At 52.7% G+C, this 23291-nt stretch overlaps 1 protein-coding gene across 3 annotated transcripts in view; it reads right to left on the bottom strand.

The window, feature by feature from the left end:
- Window positions 1-19812, bottom strand: part of Nhsl3 (NHS like 3) — a 29236-nt gene extending 9424 nt beyond the window's left edge. The window contains exon 1 of one of the 3 annotated variants that reach the window (XM_050150570.1): window positions 19475-19812. In XM_050150570.1, the coding sequence (XP_050006527.1) occupies window positions 19475-19700 (226 nt within the window). In that variant the 5' untranslated portion in view covers window positions 19701-19812. Of the gene's footprint in view, window positions 1-8487; window positions 8690-18520; window positions 18541-19474 lie in introns of those variants that run through there. The other 2 variants (XM_050150588.1, XM_050150579.1) reach the window with 2 other exon arrangements.
- Between the last annotated feature and the right edge of the window lie 3479 nt (window positions 19813-23291).

Here is a 23291-nt window from a genome sequence, read left to right as displayed (position 1 = left end):
GGAAGAGAGGAGAGGGGAGGGGAGGGAAAGGGAGGGAAGGGGAGGGGAGGGGAGGGGAGGGGAGGGGAGGGGAGAGGAGAGGAGAAATTAAATGAATAAACAAGCCACGTGAAGTAACACATACCTGTTTCCTGAGCTTAGGACAGACATACGGTCACAAGTTCTAGACTGCATGGTCTACAAAATGAAACCCTGTCTCAAAGAAAGCAAAAACAAACATACAAAGAGAGAGAGCATGTGTGTGTGTGTGTGTGTGTGTGTGTGTGTGTGTGTGTGTGTGTGTGTGTGTGTTGAAGAGATGGCTGAGCGTTTTAGGGCACTGGCTGCTCTTGCAGGACACAGGTTCCATCTCCAACACCAAAGGGCGGCTCCTGACCACCTGTAACTCGTTTCTGGGGATCTGACTGAGTGACAGCTGCTCCTGGCCTCTGAGCACCGGACACACATATGCACATCCATACACACAAGCAAAACATCACTTACATAAAAAATTAAAACAAAATTTAAAGCAATGTAAAGAAAAAGAAAGGACATGAGAGCAGAGCCCTGAATCATGAGATGCTGGCCAGGGCAGGCACTGCCTACTGCAAAAGCCTTGAGGGAGAGTGGTGGTTTCTCTAACCAGGGAGCCAGCACAGCTGGAACACAGTGAGCTTGGGGAGGAGTGGTAGGTCAGGTGACTCCTAGCCCTTACCCTGGGACATCAGGGAAGGTTTCAGCTGGGCAGTGACAGCTACTGTGAGACCCTCCGGAAAAGTCCACAGTAGCTGTGACGAGAGGATCTGTGGCCTGTGTCCTACTGCAATCCAATCCTGTCCCTCACTGTACCCCTCCCTTAAGAGCTAAGAATTCAGTGGCTTCAAAGCTTCAAGACCCCTCAACTCCTCCTTCTCCATTTAGCTCTGGCCTCTCAGGGACTACTCCAGCACTGACTAGATCCTCATTCTAGAAAACAAACATGTAGCCAGACAACAGTGGCACACATCTTCAGCTGGGAAGCAGAGGCCAGCCTGGTCTACAGAGTTCCAGGACAAACTAGGGTACACAGAGAAACCCTGTCTCAAGAAAGAAAAGAAGAAAAGAAAAGAAACAAACAAACATTTACAGGTCAGGTTATGTGGCCTCGAAGCAAGTATCTACACAACAACCTCAGAAGTGCAGGCTTTTCTTTGTTTGTTTAGTTTGGTTTTACAAGACAGGGTTTCTCTGAATAGCTCTGCAGTTCTGGAACAGTCTGGCCTCAAACCCACAGAGATCCGCTAGCCTGGGCCTCTGGTGTGAAAGGCAAAACCTGCTTCAATAGCCCTGGAGGCAGGTACTATCCTAGTAACTCAACAAGGACCCAGGAGGCTTGGGAGCTAAAGACTTCCTTTCACAGAGCAGGGCAGTTTCCCTTAAACAGAGAAAAAGGGGCTGGGCCCCTGCTAAATTGGGGGTAGGATGATTTTACCTCAGACCTAGCCCCCACAGTTGGCATTCAAGGTCACAGGGGCAAGGAAAAAAATCCCCAGCCAGAACCAAGGTGCTTGTACCTGATAACATCTAGTGACCCCAAAGCCTCTCCCCCTACCCAGAGCATGTTCTGACAGCGGCTAACTTGGGAAGGGGCTCTACTTGGGAAGGGTATCTATTAAGGAGGGGCACCTCACAGAGCTGATAATGGGGTATGGGAGGAGCTTTCCAGGGCCACTTCTGTCTCCAGCCTGCAGAGACCTTGAGGCACAGGCTCTAGCTGCCACCACCCCCACCTGCCTAGGGAAAGAGGCCTACAGATCTCAGAAGCCTTCCTGCTCCCAGCCCTGTCCCATCAACTGTGGCACACCAGGAAGTACACAGTAAGCTCTTGAGTGCAGACACAGCCCATGGCCAGGGGCAGAGGATGTGCCCTGAGAACGTCCCACGGCGGCCACCTCCACACATGGATACATCCAGGACTACACCAACAAAGCTTGCTCAGTTGTCCCCTCCAGCCCACACCCTGCTCACCGAAGGCAGCACTGCTGCAGACCCACGCAGGGCCTGCCAAGTGGCTGCCTGTACAGGAAGGCAGGTGTGTGTACTTGCTACCCAGGGGCTTTCCTGAGCCTGGGGACAGGGACAAGGGCCTGTCTCCCTCCCTCCAGAGCCACTCACTTGTGCGCATGTGCACATATTATCTTGGCAACATCCTCTATAGGGTGAGGCCTCAACCTGCCCCATTCCAGAACAAGGGGCGGGGGTGGCGCACCCACAAGTGAACAGGCCTGACTCAGGGGAGAAGAATGAGGGGGGAGGGTACAGCTGGCCAGGTGGCCTTGCTCAGGAGCTGGCACCCTCCAGCCAACCCTCTGCTCCTGTCTTTTCTGCCCTTGACCACCTCTCTGGCCAGGATTCGGGGTATTTAAAGGGTCTTGGTCTCAACCCCTCACTACATCCAGGTAGACAAGCTGGGGAGCGGGAGAGAGGGAGGTTTCTTCCAGACGGACAGAGGCAGAGGCAGGAACCAAGCGTCCATCCTACTTGCTCTTCCCCAAGGAAGCAAGACAAAAAAGGGACTAGCCCTACAAGCTAACTCAGTGGAGACACCTTGATGCTAACAAAAACACCATCAGCCAACAAGGTGAAGTCTGCCTTTTTATAAAGAGCACAAGGAGACTCAAGGGGAAGAGACTTCACTCGCTGAAAATCACCCAACCAGAAAGTTGTGGTTCCCACATTTAAATCACACCAAATGCCATGGCAGACCCAAATCTGTTCATGGGCAAAGAATAGCTAGAGCCTCAGAACCTCCCTGACCAAAAAAGGTGCACCCCACCTCTGAAAATGAAAAGGTTCCTTCCCTTCTCCCAGAGTCCAGCTCCGCCTCCTCAGGGGCTGAGCTGACAGGCCAGGCCAGTTCTAATGTAAATATTGGGGGGCAGGGAGTACCTGGAGCAGAAGGGGAGGATCGTCCCACAGGGTGCCCTAGGGGGACAGGCCGTAGTAAAGGGAGGAATTAGCTACAATAATATAATAAATGTCATAATGAGTTTCCAGGTCAGCATTTGCCCCAACAATGACATAATCACCCCCTTCGGCCAGGGAATTCCAAATTTCCAAGCCCTTTCTTTCGCTCCCTGGAAGCATGATTATCCCCATTTTATGGATGTCAGAAAAGCAGCCAGCATGAATCAGTGGAGGAAAGGCTAAGAGTCAGAAACACTGGATTCCAGGCTCTGGCCAAATAAATTAGGTCTCTCCGCCTCTGTCTGCTCTTCTCTCAAGTAGGACTGATGTCCACCTCCCCTCAGAGTGCCTGGGGACACTAAAGTCACTCACCAACTGCTGTGGTGATGACACCTATAATCTCAGCTCCTGCGGCAGACAGGAGGACTACCATGCGGTTCAAGACAGCCTGTCTCAAAGAGAGGGCTAGAGAGCTGGCTCGGCAGTAAAGAGCTGGCTGTTCTTCCGAAGAACTGGGGTTCAGCTCCCAGCACCCACACGGAGGCTCACTATCATCTGTAACTCCAGTCCCCAGGGAATATTCTGGTGGCACAGCACACCTGGTGAACAGATAGATCTACAAGCACTCCATAACTACAGGCGGTCAAGACACCCCTACACACAAAGTAAGAAGATAATTTGAGAGAGAGAGAAAAGTAGCTAGCTACACACGGGAGATAGAGCTCAGTGGTAGAGCACTTGCCCAGGCCGCATGAGAGGTTCTGGGTCTGATACCCAACACTGCCCATAAAAAAAAAAAGAAGGAAAAAAAAAAAAGAGTTGATTGGACTGGAGATGGAGCTCTCCATTGGTAGAGTGCTTACAGGAAGCCCTGGGTTTGATTACCAGTACCGCATAAACCGCAGCACAGTGGCCTATGTCTGTAATACCTGCACTCAGAATTTGAGGCCAGCCTGGCTATGCAAAGCCCTGTCCAGAAAGAGAAAGCTCCACAGCCCAGCATAAACAGTGTTGGGTCAGATCTGGCCTCAGCCTGTCCAGGGCGTGGGCAGAACAGAAAAGGCCTTTCCACTCACAACACCTCAGCAACTAGTATTCCTGAAGACCAGCCATACGGACACTAAGTCCTTTTGTTTCTGAGGCACACCTCAAGGGTCAGTGACTTGCCCAGGTCACACAGCTCATAAAGACAGAAGAGTCATGCTGTGAACCAGCTCAGACTAGCTGCAGAGCCAAGGTCTTCCCTCACAACCAGCTGCTCACTGCTCCTGCCCACTTCCGGAGCTCTCCTCCAATCTCAAGTGGAGTTAATGACCATTAAGATAAAGTTTGATAAAGCACACTTAACACCAGCTTCCTCAGTGACCTCGCCCCTTCTGGCAGTCCAGGCCCAAGCACAGGCCACCTCCAACCCTGGGAGTCAGACCTAGCCTGCACTCTGGCTGCCCTTAACTGCAGCTTCTCCATTGTTTGTAAGCCTGTTTCTCCATCAGTCTCTAAAAGGTCCTTTTGCATGTCTTATTCTGCCCCTAATCCCCCATTCAGGATCATGCATGAAATATAAAGGTGCCCCAGGGGCTGGAGGGATGGCTCAGCAGTTAAGAGCTCTGACTGCTCTTTAAGAGGACCCAGGTTCAATTCCCAGCACCCACATGGCAGCTCGAACTGAACTGCCTGGAACTCCAGTTCTAGAGGATCCAACACCCTCACACAGACATACTGCAAGCAAAACATCAGTGCACATAAAATAAAAATAAATCATAAAAAAATGAAAGGTGGTTCAGCTTATCACAGACACCTCAGATAAATCCCTTATCTGGAGGCCCAGCGCTTCCATAGGCAAGTTCAGATATCGCACAGTTGGTCACAAGTCTCCCCCCCAAAAGAGGAAGGGGGACAGAGGGAGTGGCCTCTGCCTCCTCCCAGTCATGGAACTTGGAAGACCTTAGGCTCTCCAGCTCCAGAAGCAAGGAGAGGTCACAGGAAGTCCAGCCAGTCTGACCCACCAGCCCCTTCCCTTGGTCTCTACCTGCAAACTGGAAATGGTAACTCCCCCAGGCCTTGTGTGCCTGACAGGACAGTGCAAGAGAACCAGAAAGAGGGTGGGAAGACAGGTGGCTCTCCTGAACTCTCAGTCTGCCGTGCTAGACCAGGCAGCCTGCTAGCCTGGGAGGACAAGTTGTACTGCACTCTAAAACACAGGATGCCATGTCTTTTTAGCCCAGAGGAGGCTTTGCCTTAGCCACCCTCCCAGGACATCAATCAAGGCAGTCCTTCACCTTCCTTAGATCAGGGCTTCCCTGTCTCTCTCTAAGCCCTGGGGGCTTCAAAACCTAACTCCTATCCCTCTCCCACAGTACTTTCTAGTCTCATGGGCTCCACAGCACCCAAATCTCCCAGGGCTCAGGTTTTTTCTGTCTCAGACCTGTGGACCATAATTACAATGTGAAACCCATGCACCCATGAACTGAGAGACTTGGGCTGGAATCACACTTTAACTATCTCCTCACTCGAAGCATTGTGCAAGTGATTTCACTTATCCGAGTTCTGCCTTACCCTACATAAAACAGAGCAAAGACGAGTTCTCTCTTGTTAACTGTTGCAAGAGAAATGAATTAAAGAAGAGAGCGAGCAGTATTTTTCTCTACATAACATCTCTGATGCCATCCCAGGGCCAAGCAGTCCTCTGTAGGCCTTGCTCTCAACATCTGATTAATCCCAGGTATTGTCAATTCTGCTGCCTCCTCCCCTCCGCTCCCACAGCCCCCACCCTGTCCCAGCCCTCACCTCATCACCTCTCCCCTGAATTACAGCAATAGGTTCTGAGTTTCCACTCTCACAACCCCACCCCCTACCCTAACCTGCCCTACCTGCACCTGTTACCCTGGAGCCATCTTCCTAACACACCAGTTTTGTGGGCTCCTCCCTTTTTTCAAACCTTCACTGGCTCCCAAGGACCTGGATTCTCCAGTGATCTCCGGCCACCTTACACTTCCTCAATCCCCTTTTCACAGATTAATGAAGTGTGCAAGCATGCAAATTCCAGTCCTACATGTGGGCCCCTGAGACATAGAGAAGGAGCGACCTTGAATCTTCAGGACAAAGGGACTGAAACTTAGCTGGGCCTAGTCATCCACGCTTTGAATCCCAGCACTTGGGTGGCAGAGGCAGGTGAATCTCTGTAAATTGAGGCCAGCCTGGTCTACAGAGCAAGTTCCAAGACAGCCAGGGCTACATACTGAGATCATGTCTCAAAAAACCAAAAATATAAACAAACACATAAACCCAAGGCACTGAAACTTGACAAGTGACTCTCTTCTCCCAGGCACAAAGAAGGAGCCTCCACTATTTCTCCCTCACCTCCATGCCCAGGCCCAACTATGCCACGCCACCCTTCACAGGTACAAAAGGGTCCTCTGGCTTCGTTAGCAATCCAGAACTAATCTCAATCCTGTAGTTACTTCAAAGCTGAGTTCAGAACTTCGCCTTCGCTGTCTAAAACTCACCCCAGCACAACAGATTTGATGTACAGCCTGGGATAGTTCCCAGCCCTGGCACTGGTGTTGCCTTGACAATGCTTCTGGCTTCTTAGCAACACCTTGGAGCCTGATTAGCTGTGGAGTTGCAGCAGGTCAGTAGAGCACAAGAGTCGCTGGAAGCCAGAGTGAAACAGGATGTCTAAGCCAGGCCTAGTGGCCCTGCCTATAACCCCAGGATTTGGGATTAGTGGTAAAAGGATGAGGCCAGCCTTAGCAAGGTGAGACCCTATCTCAGAGACAACACTCCATCCTTCAGGCCCTCACTGTCATGACCAGCTCCAAAACAGTTTTCTTATGCCTTCCTTCAGTCACAAGCTTGTACCAACACTTGGTTCTCAGGAAACAAACACATCAGATCAACCATCAGAGAGCCAATGAGAAGCCCTGCCCAAGCCCAGTCCTGGTCGCTCAGTGTGGCTTCCAGAGTGAGAAAGAGCCGCAGCCAGAACTTCACAGTTGACAGAGCGGGGAAACGACTGGAATTTCTGTGAGTGCACATGAGCAATATTAACCCTTTCCTACTGGTTTGGCCATCATTACAATAACTCAAACATTCGAATGCAAATGACCTTGAATCAAGGGAGGCCCTTTTCTCTAGACCCCAATCTCTTCATCCTTGAAATGGCCTGCCAGAACCATACGGGTCCCAGGTCACCAATGCAGAGGTTACCTCCTTTCAGACAAGCCCAGTGGAGGAACCAAGGAAATCCAGGAGACCAAAAGAATCTGAGCAAAGTCACCAGCACCTCTGGCAGTGCCACACTGAGAACAGACCCCCCCCCCTCTTCTCCCCATCTAGGCTTCCCATCACCCTCATGTGGAGAGCTGATGAAGAATGAGATCACCACGCACCATGCTGTCCTCTAGGAAAGTGGGCCATCCTGAGAACAGAGGTCGATACTCCCACTACAAGGACTCCCCATCCCACTTCCTCTTGGATTCCTCCTTACCCCAGACCAGCAGGTACCATTCTTACAACACCTGCCTCTATTGAAGACCCCCTTTTTTGAAGGGAGTGCAGTTTTAAATCCATCACCTTGCCCCTCCCCAGTCTCTGCGTTTACAAGGTGAGAAAACCGGGCACCCCCTCCAGAACCCCTTGGGACTCTCTGGGTGATCCAGAACTGCCGCACTGACTGAGAGAGGCCACATCTCAGCCTTGGGATTGGAGGCCTTCCTCATTCCCTAGCCCCCACCCTTGGAGACTGGAATGTGACCCGCGGAGGGATCCCGCAGCACGCTGGGAAGGGCTGCAACTGCGTTCCAGCCCGGTGGCTGCATTGAAAGGGGGGGTAGACGGGGAGGCAACCTCGGGAACTGCGGGGGTCTGGAATGACGGAGCGAGGACGCGGTAGTGAAGTGGGGGTGGGTTCAGAGAAACAGTAGGACTCCCGATCGCGATCGCGCCAGATGGAGGAGGTCCCCAGCCTTCAGCCCTAGTTTCCTGCTTCTCCCTCCCACCTTTGTCTCCCCTCCCTTCTGCAAACTTTCAGGCTGTTGGGGCAAAGGTTTGGAGAACAAGTGTGTGTGTGTGTGTGTGTGTGTGTGTGTGTGTGTGTGTGTGCACATCCTGTGTGTCTTAGGATCTGCCTGTGAACCTGTGTGTACAGTTGGGTGCCTAAGACGTTGGACAACTGTACCTACATGACTCATGTGTGTGCCTGTGTGTCAACCTGAGCGTGGGTGTAGCTCATGTGGCCATGTATGTAAACCGTGTGCACAGGTAAATATGTACCTGTGCCTCAGGAACTGTGTCCCGGTGCCAGTGTGTGGGTGTGACTGTATGCGGTTTTGGTCACTGCAGCGACATACATGAGAATGGGTGTTGTATGCAAATGTAAAAATATACGCGTGCCCGCCCGCGGTCATGAGTGGGTACGTGTGTCCGTGCGCATGTGAGGGGTGGTATCTGAGCGGACTCCTGGCCCCTCACTCACGCCCACCAGGCCCTGGGAGGGGATAGTGCGGCGGCGGCAGGGACGGCAGGGACCCTCCTCCCCGCCTGCCCCGCCCCCACCCCTACCTGCCGGCCGCTTCGCCGATCGCCCGAAGCGCCAGAAGCTGCGGGTCCGGGGGCCGCTGGGGGCCTTCCTCTTGTGGTGTGAGTTGCCCATGGCGAGTGCGGGAGCTGGCGTAGGCACCCGAGCGCGGCCCAGCCAGCCCGGCCGCCGGGCCCGCAGCCCGCGGAGGGAGGTAGCGAGACGCGCGGGCGGCCACCGCGGGCGCCCCCAGCCCCAGTCCGGCCACGCCCCCTAGTGCTGCGGCCAATGGTCACGCCGAGGGCGGGGCCGGAGGGGCGGGGCCTGGCGCGCGGCCCTTCCGCTCCACCCCTCCAAGGGACCAGGGAGACCTGCTGAGCCGCCCCGCCCTGAGCGTTAGGGAAAGGACTCCTGCGGTCCAGGTTGGGTAGGCGGGTCGCGGGTTCTCCTTGCCCAGCGTGCCCTGCCTTTCCGGGAGGACTGAGAAGGAACTAGAAGAACTAGGGGCAGTCCTGTCGTCCAGACAAGCGGGGGTCCGACCCCTGCTGCTGCTGCTGAGCCCACCACTCCGTGAGTGTCACGTGTTTATGTATCGCCTTTCTCCTGTTACTTGCACACGTATTGAACTAACTGTATCTCTGTACTTGGGGTGTTGAAAATTATAGTAGCATCTTTGTACTTCGTGCTCAATGTGTGCGAAGCACTGTGCTACCAGCTTTCATGCGGTGTTTCACTTCATCTACAAAATAATTATACAAGGTAGATACTTTTGTCGTGTGCATTTTACCGATGGGGAAACTAGGATTCCTTAACGTCAGCTGACTGAGAGCGTCCATTAAGTACAGAGCTAGGAGCCACATCCAGACTCAGCCAAACCTACAGCTTTCCATGCCTTTCTCTCTGTTTAACTGTCTTTGACCTTGAAGAATGAGTACCTGGACTTCTAAGTGTAACTGCAGACGATATAGCTACATATTTGTGTAGATGGACATATATACCCTCCAACCTAAACATTTGTGTTATCTCTGACTAGTATAACCATGTATGGTGCATGTGTGTCCATGTAACTCTGCCTTCATGTCTGAATGTGTACTTTGTTTTGTTTTTCTAGAAAGGGTTTCTGTGTAGTTTTGGTGCCTGTCCTGGATATCTCTCTCTCTCTCTCTCTCTCTCTCTCTCTCTCTCTCTCTCTCTCTCTCTCTCTCTCTCTCTCTCTCTCTCTCCCCGTAGACCAGGCTGGTCTTGAACACTCACAGAGATCCACCTACCTCTGCCTCCCAAGTATTGGGATTAAAGTGGTGTGCCACCACCACTCGGCCTGAATGTGTACTTTTTGTGTGTGTCTGTTTGCTTAGCACTGTGACTGTATTGCTCAGGGCAGCTGAATATCACTGATTTGTATTTGCGTTTGCAACCATCTGTCTGTGTGGATATATATATGCATAATGTTTGTCAATAAGACTGTGTATGTTTTGTGTATAAGTATGAATGCAATCGTGTCTGATGCCTGTGTGCATGTAAGTATAGACATCTGAAGTCACCCATGTATCACAATGCAAAGTTGTGTGCCCCTTCCAGAAGTCTCTTTTCAAAACCCACACTAAGCCTGACCATTTCTGAAAGTCTCCTAGGCTACCCAAGGGCCTTACCTCTGTCCTCACAGCTGCCCTCGAGCAATGCACTGCATACCACTGCCCCACAGCATCAACAGCAACTCTCCATCATCATCATCACCATCATTTTTACCTAACCTCTCAAACTAGGCTGGGAGTTCAAAGCCCTTGGCTCTAGTTTCTGTGTAGTTCTGCCCGCTGAGCAAGCCTTTCTACTACACTATACCACACTGCTGGAATGCCCAGGGATTCCAGGACATTCGACTCCCTTCTTGCAAAATGAGAGAGGGTCAAAGCTGATCCCAACCCTCCCAGAGGTCCCATGCTTACCAAGAACCTGAGGTTAACAACAGTGCTGTCCCTGAAGAGCTGGCATTTTACTCCTCTACAGAAAACAACATTGTCTGTATACCAAGCAGTATGCAGTCTCGCCATTCTGCATAGAGAACAGAATCCTGTACCGAGCGAGGAGAGGACTGGCTGGCTGGCAGGTAAAAGCACCAGCTGACATGCTTTCCCAACTGAGTTACAGTTCCCATGAGCCACTCGGGAGAAGGACACCAACTCCCATTAGTTGTCTCTGCCCTCCACACACATGCTGTGGCATGCACACACAATAAATATATAAATAAATGAACACGTCGAAAGGAAAGAGGCGAGAAAGATGGAAGAAGGCCGTACAGATCTACTGCCTCAACTCTGTTCACAGATGAGGAAACTAAAGTACCTAATGGAGACAGGCAGTGCGTGGGAGCAGAGCAGAGAAGACTCGCAAAGGAAGTGCACGTCTGTCCTCTGGCATGAATTGAGTGAGGACAAGTAGGCACGCGCCTGGGAGGGTATCTGGAATGGAGGGTGCCTTGGCCACCAGAGGCCCCTGCCTGTCCCAGGAGCCCTCTCTCCAGCCATGTCCTCATTCTCAGAGCTCTAACTACATCAAGGGACTTGGCCCTCTCTAGTGTGCACCTCCAAACTTCACATCTGCTGGCCGCTCTCCTTGCCTGGAAGACTCCTTTTCATTTCCTTATCAAAGCCTTGCTTGACCCCCAGCCTGCTTACTGTGGACAGAAGCAATAGTATGGCTCTTGTGTCTGTCTGATGGTGGTAGTGGCAGTACTAATGGGGGTAGCGGCAATGGCACATTAGTGCTTTTTGTTTCAAAGACAAGACCCGGCTGCAGGATCAGGAAAGAGATTTAGCCCCTAGCTGCCACATATGGCTAAGCAGGTGGGTCAAGAGCCCAGGAACCACATGATTAGCCTTGGGTACCTTGTGACTCTACCCCACTTGCAGAATAGGGGCTAGAGGCTTGCAGGAGAGAACATCCTAAGCAGACAGGAGGCCTGACATGGTTTTCTCCTCCCACCCCAGAAACCCAGTAGGTAGCATACCCTGCCACAAGATTCAGGTTCGGTGCCTGTGCAGGCCAAGCTGTCCCCATAGCAGCTGTGTGCATAGCTAGGACTGCAGCAGCAGTACTTTGCAGAACCAGCCGGAGGACAGAGGAGCAGAAAGACAGAGTGGGCTGGAACACTGGGCGAGGTGGAGGATTCATTCCTCCTGCCCAAGGCAGCTGCTTTCACCTCCTTCCTTCCTGCATTTAGCCAAGCAGCTGGATGTGGCCCTGGGGGCTGCAGACCCACTCTCCCCCACCCCACCACGCTTAAGCCAAACACTACACAATGCTTCCTCTCATTCCAGTTCTTCAGCATGTGACAGGCCAGGAGCAGCTGAGAGGGCTCTGAGGGTTTGGGAGAGGGGATTTCCAGGAGTAGGGGAGGGTGTCCTGCTCTGCTCCTTGCTGATGTCATCGAGGGGGGCGGTGGATTTTCCTGGTCATGGTGTCAGGCTACCCCCATACTCCAGTTCAACAGACCGACCCTGTGGCCAATGCTGCTTCCGGGTTCGAGGGGGCAGGTAGCAGTTGGGGAGAGCTCATAGACCGCAGCCTCTTCCCAGGCCTGAGGGAGGTTCAAGCAAATGGCTGGATGCATGAGGCAAGAGAACTGGAACAAGGCTTGAAGGTGTCTGAGAGAGGGAAGGGGAGGTTCCCTGGGCTCCTCTTGGCTTCCTTCCTGCTCTTCCCTCCCTGGTAGAGGCACCTTTCTGGGAAGGGCTTTTCTGTTTGAAGTCTGAACAAAGGCCTGGGGGAAGCTAAAGTCATCCTGCCCCCACCATGGCTGGGGTGGGCTCCAGCCAGTTCAGGTCAGCCTCCCAGAGGAGGTAGGTCCTTGAGCAAGTCAGGCCCTCTTCCGGAGCCAACTGTAAGTACCATGGGGGTTCAGGTCCTTGAGCAAATCACCCCTCCTCGGGGCCTATCTGTAAGCATCATGGGGGTTCCTTATGATAGCATTTTTAACCATCTAGGATTTAAAGCTGCCCATGCTGGATCATCAATGACCCAAAGTCACTTAGTGCTGGGCCCTGTACTGGGCAAGACCAAGGCAAGAGCTCCTGTCCTCAGGGTACCTGCATAGTAAGGTATAGTGACAGGTTTCCCCACAAAACTCCAGAGAGTCAGCCGATGACCACCTAACCCCAGTGCCACAGTCCCTTTTCCCCAGCATCCTCTGACCCCTCATTTCTCCTGCACATGTCACCTCAGGGAGGCTGTCCTTCATCTCCCCAAAGGATCTCTGGTTTAGTTCTTTTCAAACAGGGTCTTATGTAGCCTAAGATGTCCCCCAACTTGCTGTAGAACTGAAGGTGACTTTAAATTCCTGGTCCTTCTGCCTCTACCAGCCAAGTGCTAGGACTGCAGACTCTGCCCCCACACCTAGTTCTGGTCATGATTTCTGGCCCTTCGATTTTTTGTTCAGTGATTGATTCATCCTTCCTAGCTGGCACTCTCCCAGATTCTGAGGTTCAAGAGGGCTGAAACTTTGCCTCTCTTGCTGATGCCCGGTTCAGTGCCTGGCACACAGGAGGTACTGAGCATTTGCAAAGTTAGTTGTCTCCCTTTGCTGTCTAGACCCAAGGCAGGCCATACCCATCCGAGCACAGGGACTAGAAGATGCACAGAACAGCCACTCTACTGTAGTGGAGGGAACCCTGCCTCCATAACCATGGCCTGGGCCCCAAGCTAAAAACCTGGGCAGAGACGCCACAAAAACTCTCCTAACCGGGGACTGGAGAGATGGCTCAGAGGTTAAGAGTACTGCCTGCTCTTCCAAAGGTCCTGAGTTCAATTCCCAGCAACCACATGGTGGCTCACAACCATCTGTAATGGGGTCTGGTGCCCTCTTCTGGCCTGCAGGCATACACACAGACAGAATATTGTATACATAATAAATAAATAAATATTAAAAAAAAAAAACTCTCCTAACCGTCAGTCTCTTAGACAGGGTACTCTAAAGGCTGGGGCGGTATGTACTGTTCCCCAGGAGTATTCAAGAGATGGGGACAGCGGTGCTGGTGTCCTCAAGGATGACTCAATGGATAGAATGATGAAGGCCAACACATCCTGGGGAATGCACATCAAGTGACCGCACCTGAGAATAATGAGATGCTACAGAAAGGCAAACAGATCCATCCTCAAGCAAAATGTGCCCAGAGACTTTGGTCATCACTTGTTTTAGGTGATAAAGACAGCCAGGCGATGGTGGTCTTTAATCCCAGCACCCAGGAGACAAGTGGAGCTCTGAGTTTGAGGCCAGCCTGGTCTACAGAGTGAGTTCCAGGACAGCCAGGGCTACAAAGAAAACCCTGTCTCTCAAACAAAACAAAGCAAAAAAACAAAACAAAACAGAATGCTATGGACTATTGCTGAGCATGATGGCATGTGCCCTTAATCCCAGAACATGAAAGGCAAAGGTAGGCAGGTGTCCCTGAGCTCAAGGCCAACCTAATCTACAGGACAAGTTCCAGGACAGCCAGGGTGACACAGTGAGACCCTGTCTCAAAAAAAAATAATGAAGTCTTTAAAAAATAATGGGAGCATATGGCGTAAAAAACTAACTTTGGGGCTGGAGAGATGGGGAGATGTGTCAGCAGTTAAGAGCACTGGCTGCTGTTCCAGAGGATCTAAGTTCCATCCCAGCACCCATATGGTGGCTCACAACCATCTCTAACTCCAGTCCCAGGAGAGCTGACATGTCTTCCAGCTGCCATAGGCACTGTGTGTAAGTTCTGCACAGACGTACATGCAGGCAAAAACCCATACATAGAAAACAAGTGAATGAAATAAAATTTAGAACCACATAGTTCAGCATAGAGAGGCGGCATTGCCAGCCTACTGGGTCTCTTCTCCTGGACACAGTTCCTGCGCCACACTCTCAAATCCCGAGATATGGAGTCAGAAGTCACAGCACTTCCTGAATGTTAAGCCAGGGCACACCTAGCCAGACTGAGGGCAGCTCAGTCAGGGTCATACAGCACAGCAGAGCACCAAACCCAGGCACGGCAGGGGTTTAACGTACCCGCCTTTAAACCCCCCCTGCGAGGGAGGGAGAGTCTGGCAGATCTGAGTTTGAGACCAGCCTGGTCTACATAGTGAGTTTCAAGTCAGCCAGGACTACATAGTGAAACTCTGTCTCAAAAAAAGAAAGGAGGTAGGGGAGGGGAGTGGGCTAGAGAGATGACTCAATGTTTTAGAGTATTGTCGCTCTTACAGAGGACTCCAGTTCAATTCCCAGCACCAATGTGGTGGCTCATGACTATTAGTAACTCCAGTTTCAAGGGATCCGACACCCTAACACACTCTTCTGACCTCTGTCAGCACCAGGCACACACATGCACATAACATACATACATTCATACACATAAATAAATCTAAAATGTGAAATTAAAAAAAATTGTTTGTTTATGTGCACTAATGTTTTGACTATATTTATGTCTGTGTGAGGGTGTCGGGTGCCCTGGAATTGGGGTTGCAGACAGTACGGAGCTGCCTTGAGGGTGCTGGGAATTGAACCCAGGTCCTCTGGAAAAGCAGCCAGTGCTCTTAACCACTGAGCCATCTCTCCAGCCTTTTTTGTTTTGTTTTGATTTTTTGAGATGGGGTTTCTCTGTGTAGTCCTGGCTGTCCTGGAACTCATTCTGTAGACCAGGCTGGCCTCGAACTCAGAGATCTACATTCCTCTGCCTCCTCAGTGGTGGGATCAAAGGTGTGCGCCAAAAAAAAAAAAAAAAAGAAAAAGAAAAAAAAAAACGAAGGCTGAAGGATAGGGTGACGCCATTGGAGTCTAGGATCTACTCTGGAAACAGTCATCCTAGACTCTCCACAGCCTACACCAAGGACAGCCCTCCTGCGGTGGCTAAATGGAAGGTAAGGAGTTCCTAGGGTGACCTCTGCTGGGCCTCTAGGGTGAACTCTGCTGAAGGAGTTCCTGAATTCTATCACAGCCCAAAGGGAACAGGAGGGAAACAAACCCCTCCCCCAAGGATAGCCCTGCCGAGAGCTCTCTCCTTAGGGACTGACTCATCTACAATCACATCACTAGGGAAAAAGTACGGCCCTTGAAGATTGTCACGCAGTGCCGTGACAGATGTCATCCATCATTTACACCGACAAGAGTCTCAGTCCCAGCTGGCCTAACCTCCCAGTGTGTCCATGAAATGACCTTGAACTCCTGACACCTCTGGCTGCCACCTCCCAAGCCCTAGGCTGATAGCTGTGTACCACCACACCCAGTTCAACCCTACAGTGGATTTAGAGATCAGAGCCAGTGCCCGACCTGTGCTAGGTGAACTCTACCCACTGGACTACGGTCCTAGCCCCAAGCTGCCCAGCTGCCAGTCTTCAGGGAAAAAAAAAAAATTATTTTATGTATAAGAGTGCTCTGTCATTCTGGGCATCAGATCCCATTTCAGATGAGCCCTGAGACACCAGGTGAGTGCTAGGGATTGAACTCAGGACCTTGGGAAAAGCAGCCAATACTCTTAATCACTGAGCCACCTCCCCAGACCCCAAGTCTTGGCCTCAGGCATTCCCATCACTTTGAGCAAGGCCTGACTGTAAGTACTAAAGACACTTTCTCAACTGCAAGAGACCAGTGGACCTTGGGCAACTTGCTTCCAACCTGAGGACTTCTCCACCTGTACTGGTGAAAACTGCTTACCTCCAAACACAGAAAAGCCTGCAGTGTCTGTTGATTCTCCTCCCCGCCCCCCCCCCTTCAAACTGGCCCTTCTTCCTGCTGGCCACCTCCAGAAAGCCTTCCCTGGCTAGCCTCCGGACCTGTCCTGGCCTCAGTCCCAGAACACTCCATCCCCACATACTCAACAAGTGTGATCTTTCCGGAAAATATGGATTCCTGTTTGCTTTTGCTTTTTCAACTTCCTCTTATGTCTGCCTCCTCCTGCCAGACACGGGAAGACTCCATATCAGTAAGAGCATGTGTGTCTGAGATGTGACTGAAACATGGACTAAAAGGAACTAAACCACTGTCCAAGTCCTCAGCATACCACATGAGAGGACTGCCATCGCTGGACCGCACTCCACAGTTCACACAGAGTGTGCGTGGCTGCTATCTAATGGGTTCTTGAACACCCTAGTTTTACAGATATGGAAGGGTAAATAGGCACCCTGTGTCTTGGAGCTCCAGGGCCAGCAGGGTATCTCATTGGCCTCCAAGTCCACTCCTACCAGACTCATGTTAACTAAACTTCTAACAGAATCTAGCAACCCCTGCCTTCTGCATTGACCTCTCTTTCCTGTAAGTTTTCTGTCCTCTCTTGTAAGAACGTCGGATCAAGGCTGCATCCAGGGAAAGGTCGCAGAGAAATTGTCTGTCCAGTGTCACGGGTCTTAGTAGCTGTATGAGAACTGAACTGCCTGACTCTGGTACTGTTCCCACTCTATTGAGTTCCCTCAGCTCTCTCTGGGCTGACTCCTGTCTATACAGCGAGCTGTGTAAGATCCCCAAGTCTCTGCCAGGCAGTGGTGGCATGCACCTTTAATCCCAGCACTCGGGAGGCAGAAGCAGGTGGATCTCTGTAAAGTCGAGGCCAGCTTGGTCTACAGAGTTACAGGACAGCCAAGACTGATTCACAGGGAAACCCAGTCTCAAAAAATAAATAAATAAATAAATCACAAAACAACAACAAAAAGCTCTTTAGGTCTCAGCCCTGGGTGTTCTGGAAAGTCATGTTAGTTTGGGAGACTTCGGATTTTCATTTTCAATCTCAGCCTGTCAAATTAACCATTCACTGTCACTAAGTCTCGGGGTTTTCAACGGCAAAGGAGATTTTTGTTGTTGTTGCTATGTAGCCTGGGCTGGTCTCAAATTTATTCTCCTGCCTCAGCAGCTCCAGTGCTGCCACCATGCAGGGCTCTGCAAATGGGCTCTAGTGAGGAAATGGATGTAAGTCTCCCGACACATCCAGGGTAGTCAATCAATGTCAGATTTCTTCCTTTCCATGTCTGAAAGGGGAAGTGCAAGAGTCCTGGGGGAAGACGTGCCACTCAAAACTCCACTGCAAGAGTCCTGGGGGAAGTTTGAGTTGCCACTCAAAACTCCACTGCAAGCACCGGCTCCCACTTTACAGTACAACAGTGATGGGAACGGGGACCCGCGTCTCTCACATCTCTGGCTCTCAGAATGAGATGACCTAATGAGCTTCCCACAGAGGCCTTCCTGTCCTTCCAGAAAGTTCCCTCCTGTATTCCTCCTTCTCCAAGCTCCATCCTGATGGCCATTTGCTCTGAAAGAGTTAAGCCTCCAGCCTTCCCTTCTTGGCCAGTGGAGATTAGAGAGATCGGATTTATTTCTCTTAATAAACAGAAAAGAAGTTGGGCCAGACAGGTGACAAGGAAACAATTGGAACAATAGAAGGCTGGAGCAAAAAGAAACAAGGCTGCCCTTGGAAGGACCGGGGCCACCTCCAGACCTGAGAAGACAACAGCTCAGGGCAGAGGGTGTCACCCATGCACGTGGACTCGGTGAGGCTGACATGCTGCCCAGAAAACCCAGTGCCACTTAATACCAAACACAAGGCAGGATGACCCCCCCAGGAGGCCGGAGTACTAACCTACAACTCAGTATTGGCAGCCCTCTGCCTCCAGGCTGGTTGCCTGGAAAATAAGAAAGGAATCCACTCCCCTTGGGGTAGACCACCATCCCCTGACAACCTGACCACAACCCATTCAGCTGCAGTTCTAACTCAAGCTCTCCTAAAGGAGAGGGGAATGACTTCACCCTCAACCCCAGTGGGGAACCCCGGGACAGACTTCCCCTCCAGTTCGGGGGTTGCAGAACACCTGGAAACACCCCTCATCCAAACCTTCCCTCAGGGCTTGGCCCATTCATCTCAGTCCCAGCGCCCTAACTTCTATTTGTGGCTGGGCCGCAGGGAAACAGGGCCCTTATCCAAAAGGAAGATCAGGCCGGATGCAATGCACAAGAGGTTTTCCACCCTCTTCCTGACCCCTAAAGTTCCTTCTAATTCTCCAGAGGTGGTTAAAGGACACTGGAAAGGTAAACATGGCTAGATGGGACGGGCCCTGACCCCTCCATCCCCTTACCTTCAGCACTGTGTCTGGGCAGTACAGGAGAGACGCTTCCAGGGGCAGCCTGCCTTCTACTCCCTAGCAGAGCCTAAAGGTCTCCCCACCAAACTGAAGACAGAAGCAGATGCAGGAAAAGCCAAACAAGTGGCCAACATACAGTGACCCTAACAGGAATGGGCCAAGGTCCTTCCCCGTTTCTCAGGCTGCCCATCCCTTAGGTTCCAGGAAGAGCCATGGGCTCAAAACTGCGTGAAGACTAGGTAACAGCTGCTAGACTTCATCCGCCCAGCCTAGGCCCAGCCTCTCGATTTAACTTGGACCTCAGTTTCCCCCTTTCTCCACAGCACCAAGTCCCTACCAGGACTAGGGAAAGGAGTGAGTGAGGAGGATAGGCCTTTGGTGATCTCACCACCCCGGGAGGTGGATGTTTGTGGTTTGGCCCAGGTAAAGAGGGGGTGGGGGGTGAGAAAAGCTAACAGTGCTGAACAACCTAAGGTAAAGGCCTCTAAGCTGAGTCCTTTGTGGGGCTGGGAACCAGGATCTACCTGGAGGGCAAAAACTCCTTTGGAGCAGGTTGACCTTAAAGACCCAAAGAGACTGCCACCCCAAGACCCAAGGCCACCTGCCTCTCCCTTTGGCCCCAGGCCAGAGTCACGTCTCTGACCCCCTGACTCAGCAGAGGGCAGAACCTGGGAGAGCAAGGGAGACGTGTATCCCACCAGGAGGGCCAACCAGCCGACACTTCCTGTTTCAGTCAGGGGATCCCTGCCCCAGACGCGGGTCTCGACCCCTCAAAGTTGGATAGACTGTGTCTCTGGAGCGACGCAGGACCTATGTTGGGGTACCTAGGTTCTTCACTTCCTCCAACACTACTGCCTAGGAAACAACCTTTCTACACAGATTGACCCCCCAGAGGACCCACCCTGCCACACCCTCGGAGCGCTCAACCCAGGTGCCCAGCCACCTTACCCCGGCCTTTGCCCTTGGCCCGCTTGGCCTTGTCGTCCGCCTTCTTGGCCCGGGGGGTGGCCGAGTCGGCACCCTCGGCCCCGGCCGCCTTCTTCTTGCGCCGTTTGCCCCGCAGCCAGCTGAAGGCGCGGCGGAGGCCGGAGCGGGACTTCTTCCTGCGCGGGGGGCCGCCGGGGCTCCCGGGCTCCTCGGCCGCAGGTGCGGCGGGGGGCGCGCGGGCCGCCATGGCGCGGGGCTGGGGGCGCGCGGTGCCAGCGGCGGGGGTCAGGCCCCCTGCGGCGCGGCGCCCATGCGCGGGGGCGGCCGCCGCTGGAGACGCGCCCGGAGAAAAGTTTGGGCGGCGGAGGCCGAATGAGCGCTGCGGGGGCGGGGGCAGCGCGGGCGGGGCCGCGGGGCGGGCGGGGCGCGAGCGGTGGGAGCGGCCGTCGGGGGAGGGGGTGGCGGTGGCAGCGCAGTGGCAAACCGCCCCTCCCCGCCAGCAGAGCCCCGAGGACGAGGTCGGGCTAAAGAGGAGGGGTCTCCCCAGCTGCGAAAGTCGGCCCGCGGAGGACCCCGAGAGAGTTGGGGATCCCTAGGGCAGGAAGGGGCTGTAGGGAAGGGCTAGGCTAGGACCACCCCAGGAGAGCTGATCGTCTGGAGTACGTTTGAGGAAGACTTCCCCAACACCTGGGACCTGTGGCGGGGAGCAGGTATTCCCCTGGCTCAGGACCACAGCAGACCCAGCCTCCAGCGACGCTCTGTGTTCCTGGTGGTACCTGCTACTTTCGTGCTTTCCTGGAGTGGGTAGACAAGGCCTCAGTTTACCCTTAATTGACCTTTGATTGCCCTAGGGCACCCTTGTTAAGAGTCGGGCTTTCCCATTGAGGTGCTCAAGGGAGATAAATTAGGGTGGGTCTTGACGTAGGTGCCTAGAATGTCTGGAGTAGCTAGTAAGAGAAAGCCTTTAGAAATCTGGAAAATGCTGTGTTCATTTCCTTGCAGGCCTCTGGTGCTGACCAAGCCCTTTTATATCTCTGACTCTTACAAGCTCTGAGGAAAGCTAGGTAGGGAATGTTATCCTTTAGGACAGAAGGAAGCTCATCTCCGCCTGGAGGCTAGAAACCCTACTCCTAGATCCCCAGAAAGGGCTTGTGGTCGCCCCACAGTTAGAGTTGTCCAGCATTATCAGCTTGAAACATCACACAGCTTGGTCCTTGTCCTGGTCAAGGCCTAATCTGCTCTGGCAAGCAAGAGATCTCACTCTAACTGACTGACTACAGCACCTGCCTTAGCCCCTGGACGTCCCAAGGCTCCAGCAAGAGGAGAACCTGGGCCCTCAGGCAGATCACCTGCTACCCACGCTGGGACTCAGTTTCCTGATAACACCACTCAAGCCTACCAGAGTGTAGGCTTCATTCCCAAATAGGCAATGGGCCCTGCCCTCAGGGGGCTTCTGACCAAACCTCCAGGACCTCAGCTCTTCCTGTGTTTACTGTCAAAGGAAAGGTGTCCAAGGCTGTACTGAGACTTGCAGAGAAAAGTGAGCAGGGTCTCAGGAAAGGGATAGTCTGCACACCCTCGGGAGTGTGAAGGCAAACACCCTGGCTTTTCCATTCGTTTGTTTTCACGTGTAAACAAGTCTTTTCCTAATGCCAGCCACGCACAGCAGGAGGGGAAAGGTGGACTAGGAGATCTAACTGCTTGCAGCCCTTGCTCTGGCTTTTGGCAGGAGCCAGGAGCCTTAGAAGAGTGTTCATTATTTCTTGCCCACCACCAACTCTTTCGATACTCTTCCCAGTGGCAGAGTTTAGCTGTATAATTTGCAAGGCCCCTTGTTCAACTATCATATCATCATCTTATGATGGACCTAGGTAAGCTGCTGCTACCACCACCACGCCTGACTGCAAAGGAGGACCCAGGTTCACGGCAACTTTCAGCTCTCTATAACACCAGTTCCAGAGGATCCAGCAACCCTCACACAAATACACATGCAGGCAAAACACAAATGCACATAAATCATTAAAGTTGTATTATTTAATTTTTTTTTAAAAAAAGCATCGCTTTCCTTGAACTTGCAGCAGTGGCAGGCAGGGTGCTTGCCTCCCTTGCCTGAGGTCCTGGGATCACCACCGCACAGAAGAGAAAGAAAAGGACTTCAGGAAACGAGGGTGCTGGTAGCTCAGCTCAGAGTGCTTGCACCAGCAGAGTCCTGCCTCCAGCCCCAGCTCTCTCTCGAGATCTGTATAGTCCAGTGGTGCTAGAGCTGTCTGTAACCCCAGCTCTCAGGAGAGGGAAGCAGGAAGGTCAGTTCAAGATCATCCTGGGCTACTGAGGGAATCTGAGGCCTGCCTGGATTTTATGAGAACTTTGGTGGGTGGGGCGACACCAAAAGGTTCTACCTAGCCCAGGACCTTTCTGAGTTCAAGGCCATTATGTGACTCGTAAATCCCCAGGAAGGCTCCTCTCACGACAGAACCCCCTGGAATTAACCCACAGAGCAGAGCCTCTGGTTCAGAGAGGAAGGAAAGAATACAGAAAAATCAGGATTATATTCCATTCCCTCCTCCTCGTTCCGGTGCACAGCCGGCCTCCCCAGGCTCAGAGCAGCGGCCCAGCTCTCTGTCCTACTGTTTAGATACGCTTCTGGGACACCCAGCCTGGGAAGGGCCAACCTGGGCCCCAGCTGTGGCTGAGTGCTCCCCTGAATTCATGATTGCCTGGCTGGGCTCCCTTACTTCCGTGGCAAGACCTGGAAGAGACTTCCCAGCAGTCCCTGTAACCCACGCACAAAGTCCAACCTGAAGCCAGGCTGTCACCTGACCCAGCAGGAAGTTGCCAACCTGTCCCCGGAGAGGAACTGGCAATAACCAGACTTAGGGCCGCAGCCCAAGGGCCCTCTAGCTTTGCTCTAATGTTTTTGGAAAGCTCAGGACTAGATCTGCCGCCCACAGGCACCTGCTTTTGTCTCTCTGTCTGGGCCCGACTTCTCCGGGTAGAGGCTTCTCTCGGCCAGGCAGAGGTGTGAAATGTCCCTGTTTCATTTGGATACTAGAAAGGGGTTGGGAGCTCCTGTGCCTACCCCCTCCCTGTCGGCTTTTGGACCAATTGGAAGGGCTAGAATCTTAGTGAAGGGCGGAACAGTCGTGCTAAATTGCAAGCCCCTAGTAAACCCTTGGAAGAGAAACACACACATACACACACACACACACACCGCAGAGGCCATGCCACCCCCACCTACCAGCATGCCCGCGCCCTCTAAGTGCCCCCCCCACCCTACCCCATCCAGCGGCTCTGTTAACATTTCAAACAACCTCCCCGCGGAGAACTTCTTTGATCTTCCCCGCAGAGCCCCAGACTGATTCCACCCGTTCAGCCTCTCCCTGCCCTTTCTGGGCTGAGAGGTGAAGTAGCTGCCCAGGGTCATGGGTAGTGGCCCAGTGCAGGTGCGCCCAGCTCCCAGCTGGTGCCAGCTTGCTAGAAGCTAAAGGAATGAGAAGATTGAAGAGCAGAGAGGTCACTGCCACCAGCCAGCAGCCTCCGCTGTGGAACGGGTGGTTCCCTTCATTGTCTCAGTAGATAGCCTGACACCTGTTCTGGGTTCCAAGCATCCAGAAATAGGCCACAATCACTGGTTATTATTCGCTTATTAAAAATAATGATTAATTTCCTGTGTATGAGTGTTTTGTCTGCATGTATGTATGAGTATCACGTGTGTGCCTGGTACCCATGGGGGCCAGGAAAGGGTGTTGTTGGGTCCCCTGGAACTGGAGTTACAGAGGGTCATGAGCTGCCCGGTAGGTGCTGGGAACCGAAGCCAGTTCTCTTAACCTCCGGGCCC

The sequence above is a fragment of the Alexandromys fortis genome, unplaced genomic scaffold (assembly GCF_014885135.2).
Source record: "Alexandromys fortis isolate MF-2015 unplaced genomic scaffold, M_Fortis_MF-2015_v1.1 scaffold_26, whole genome shotgun sequence".
Classification (NCBI taxonomy): Eukaryota; Metazoa; Chordata; class Mammalia; order Rodentia; family Cricetidae; genus Alexandromys; species Alexandromys fortis.
Note: the sequence above shows the minus strand (reverse complement) of the source record. Positions and strands in the feature narration are given on the sequence as shown.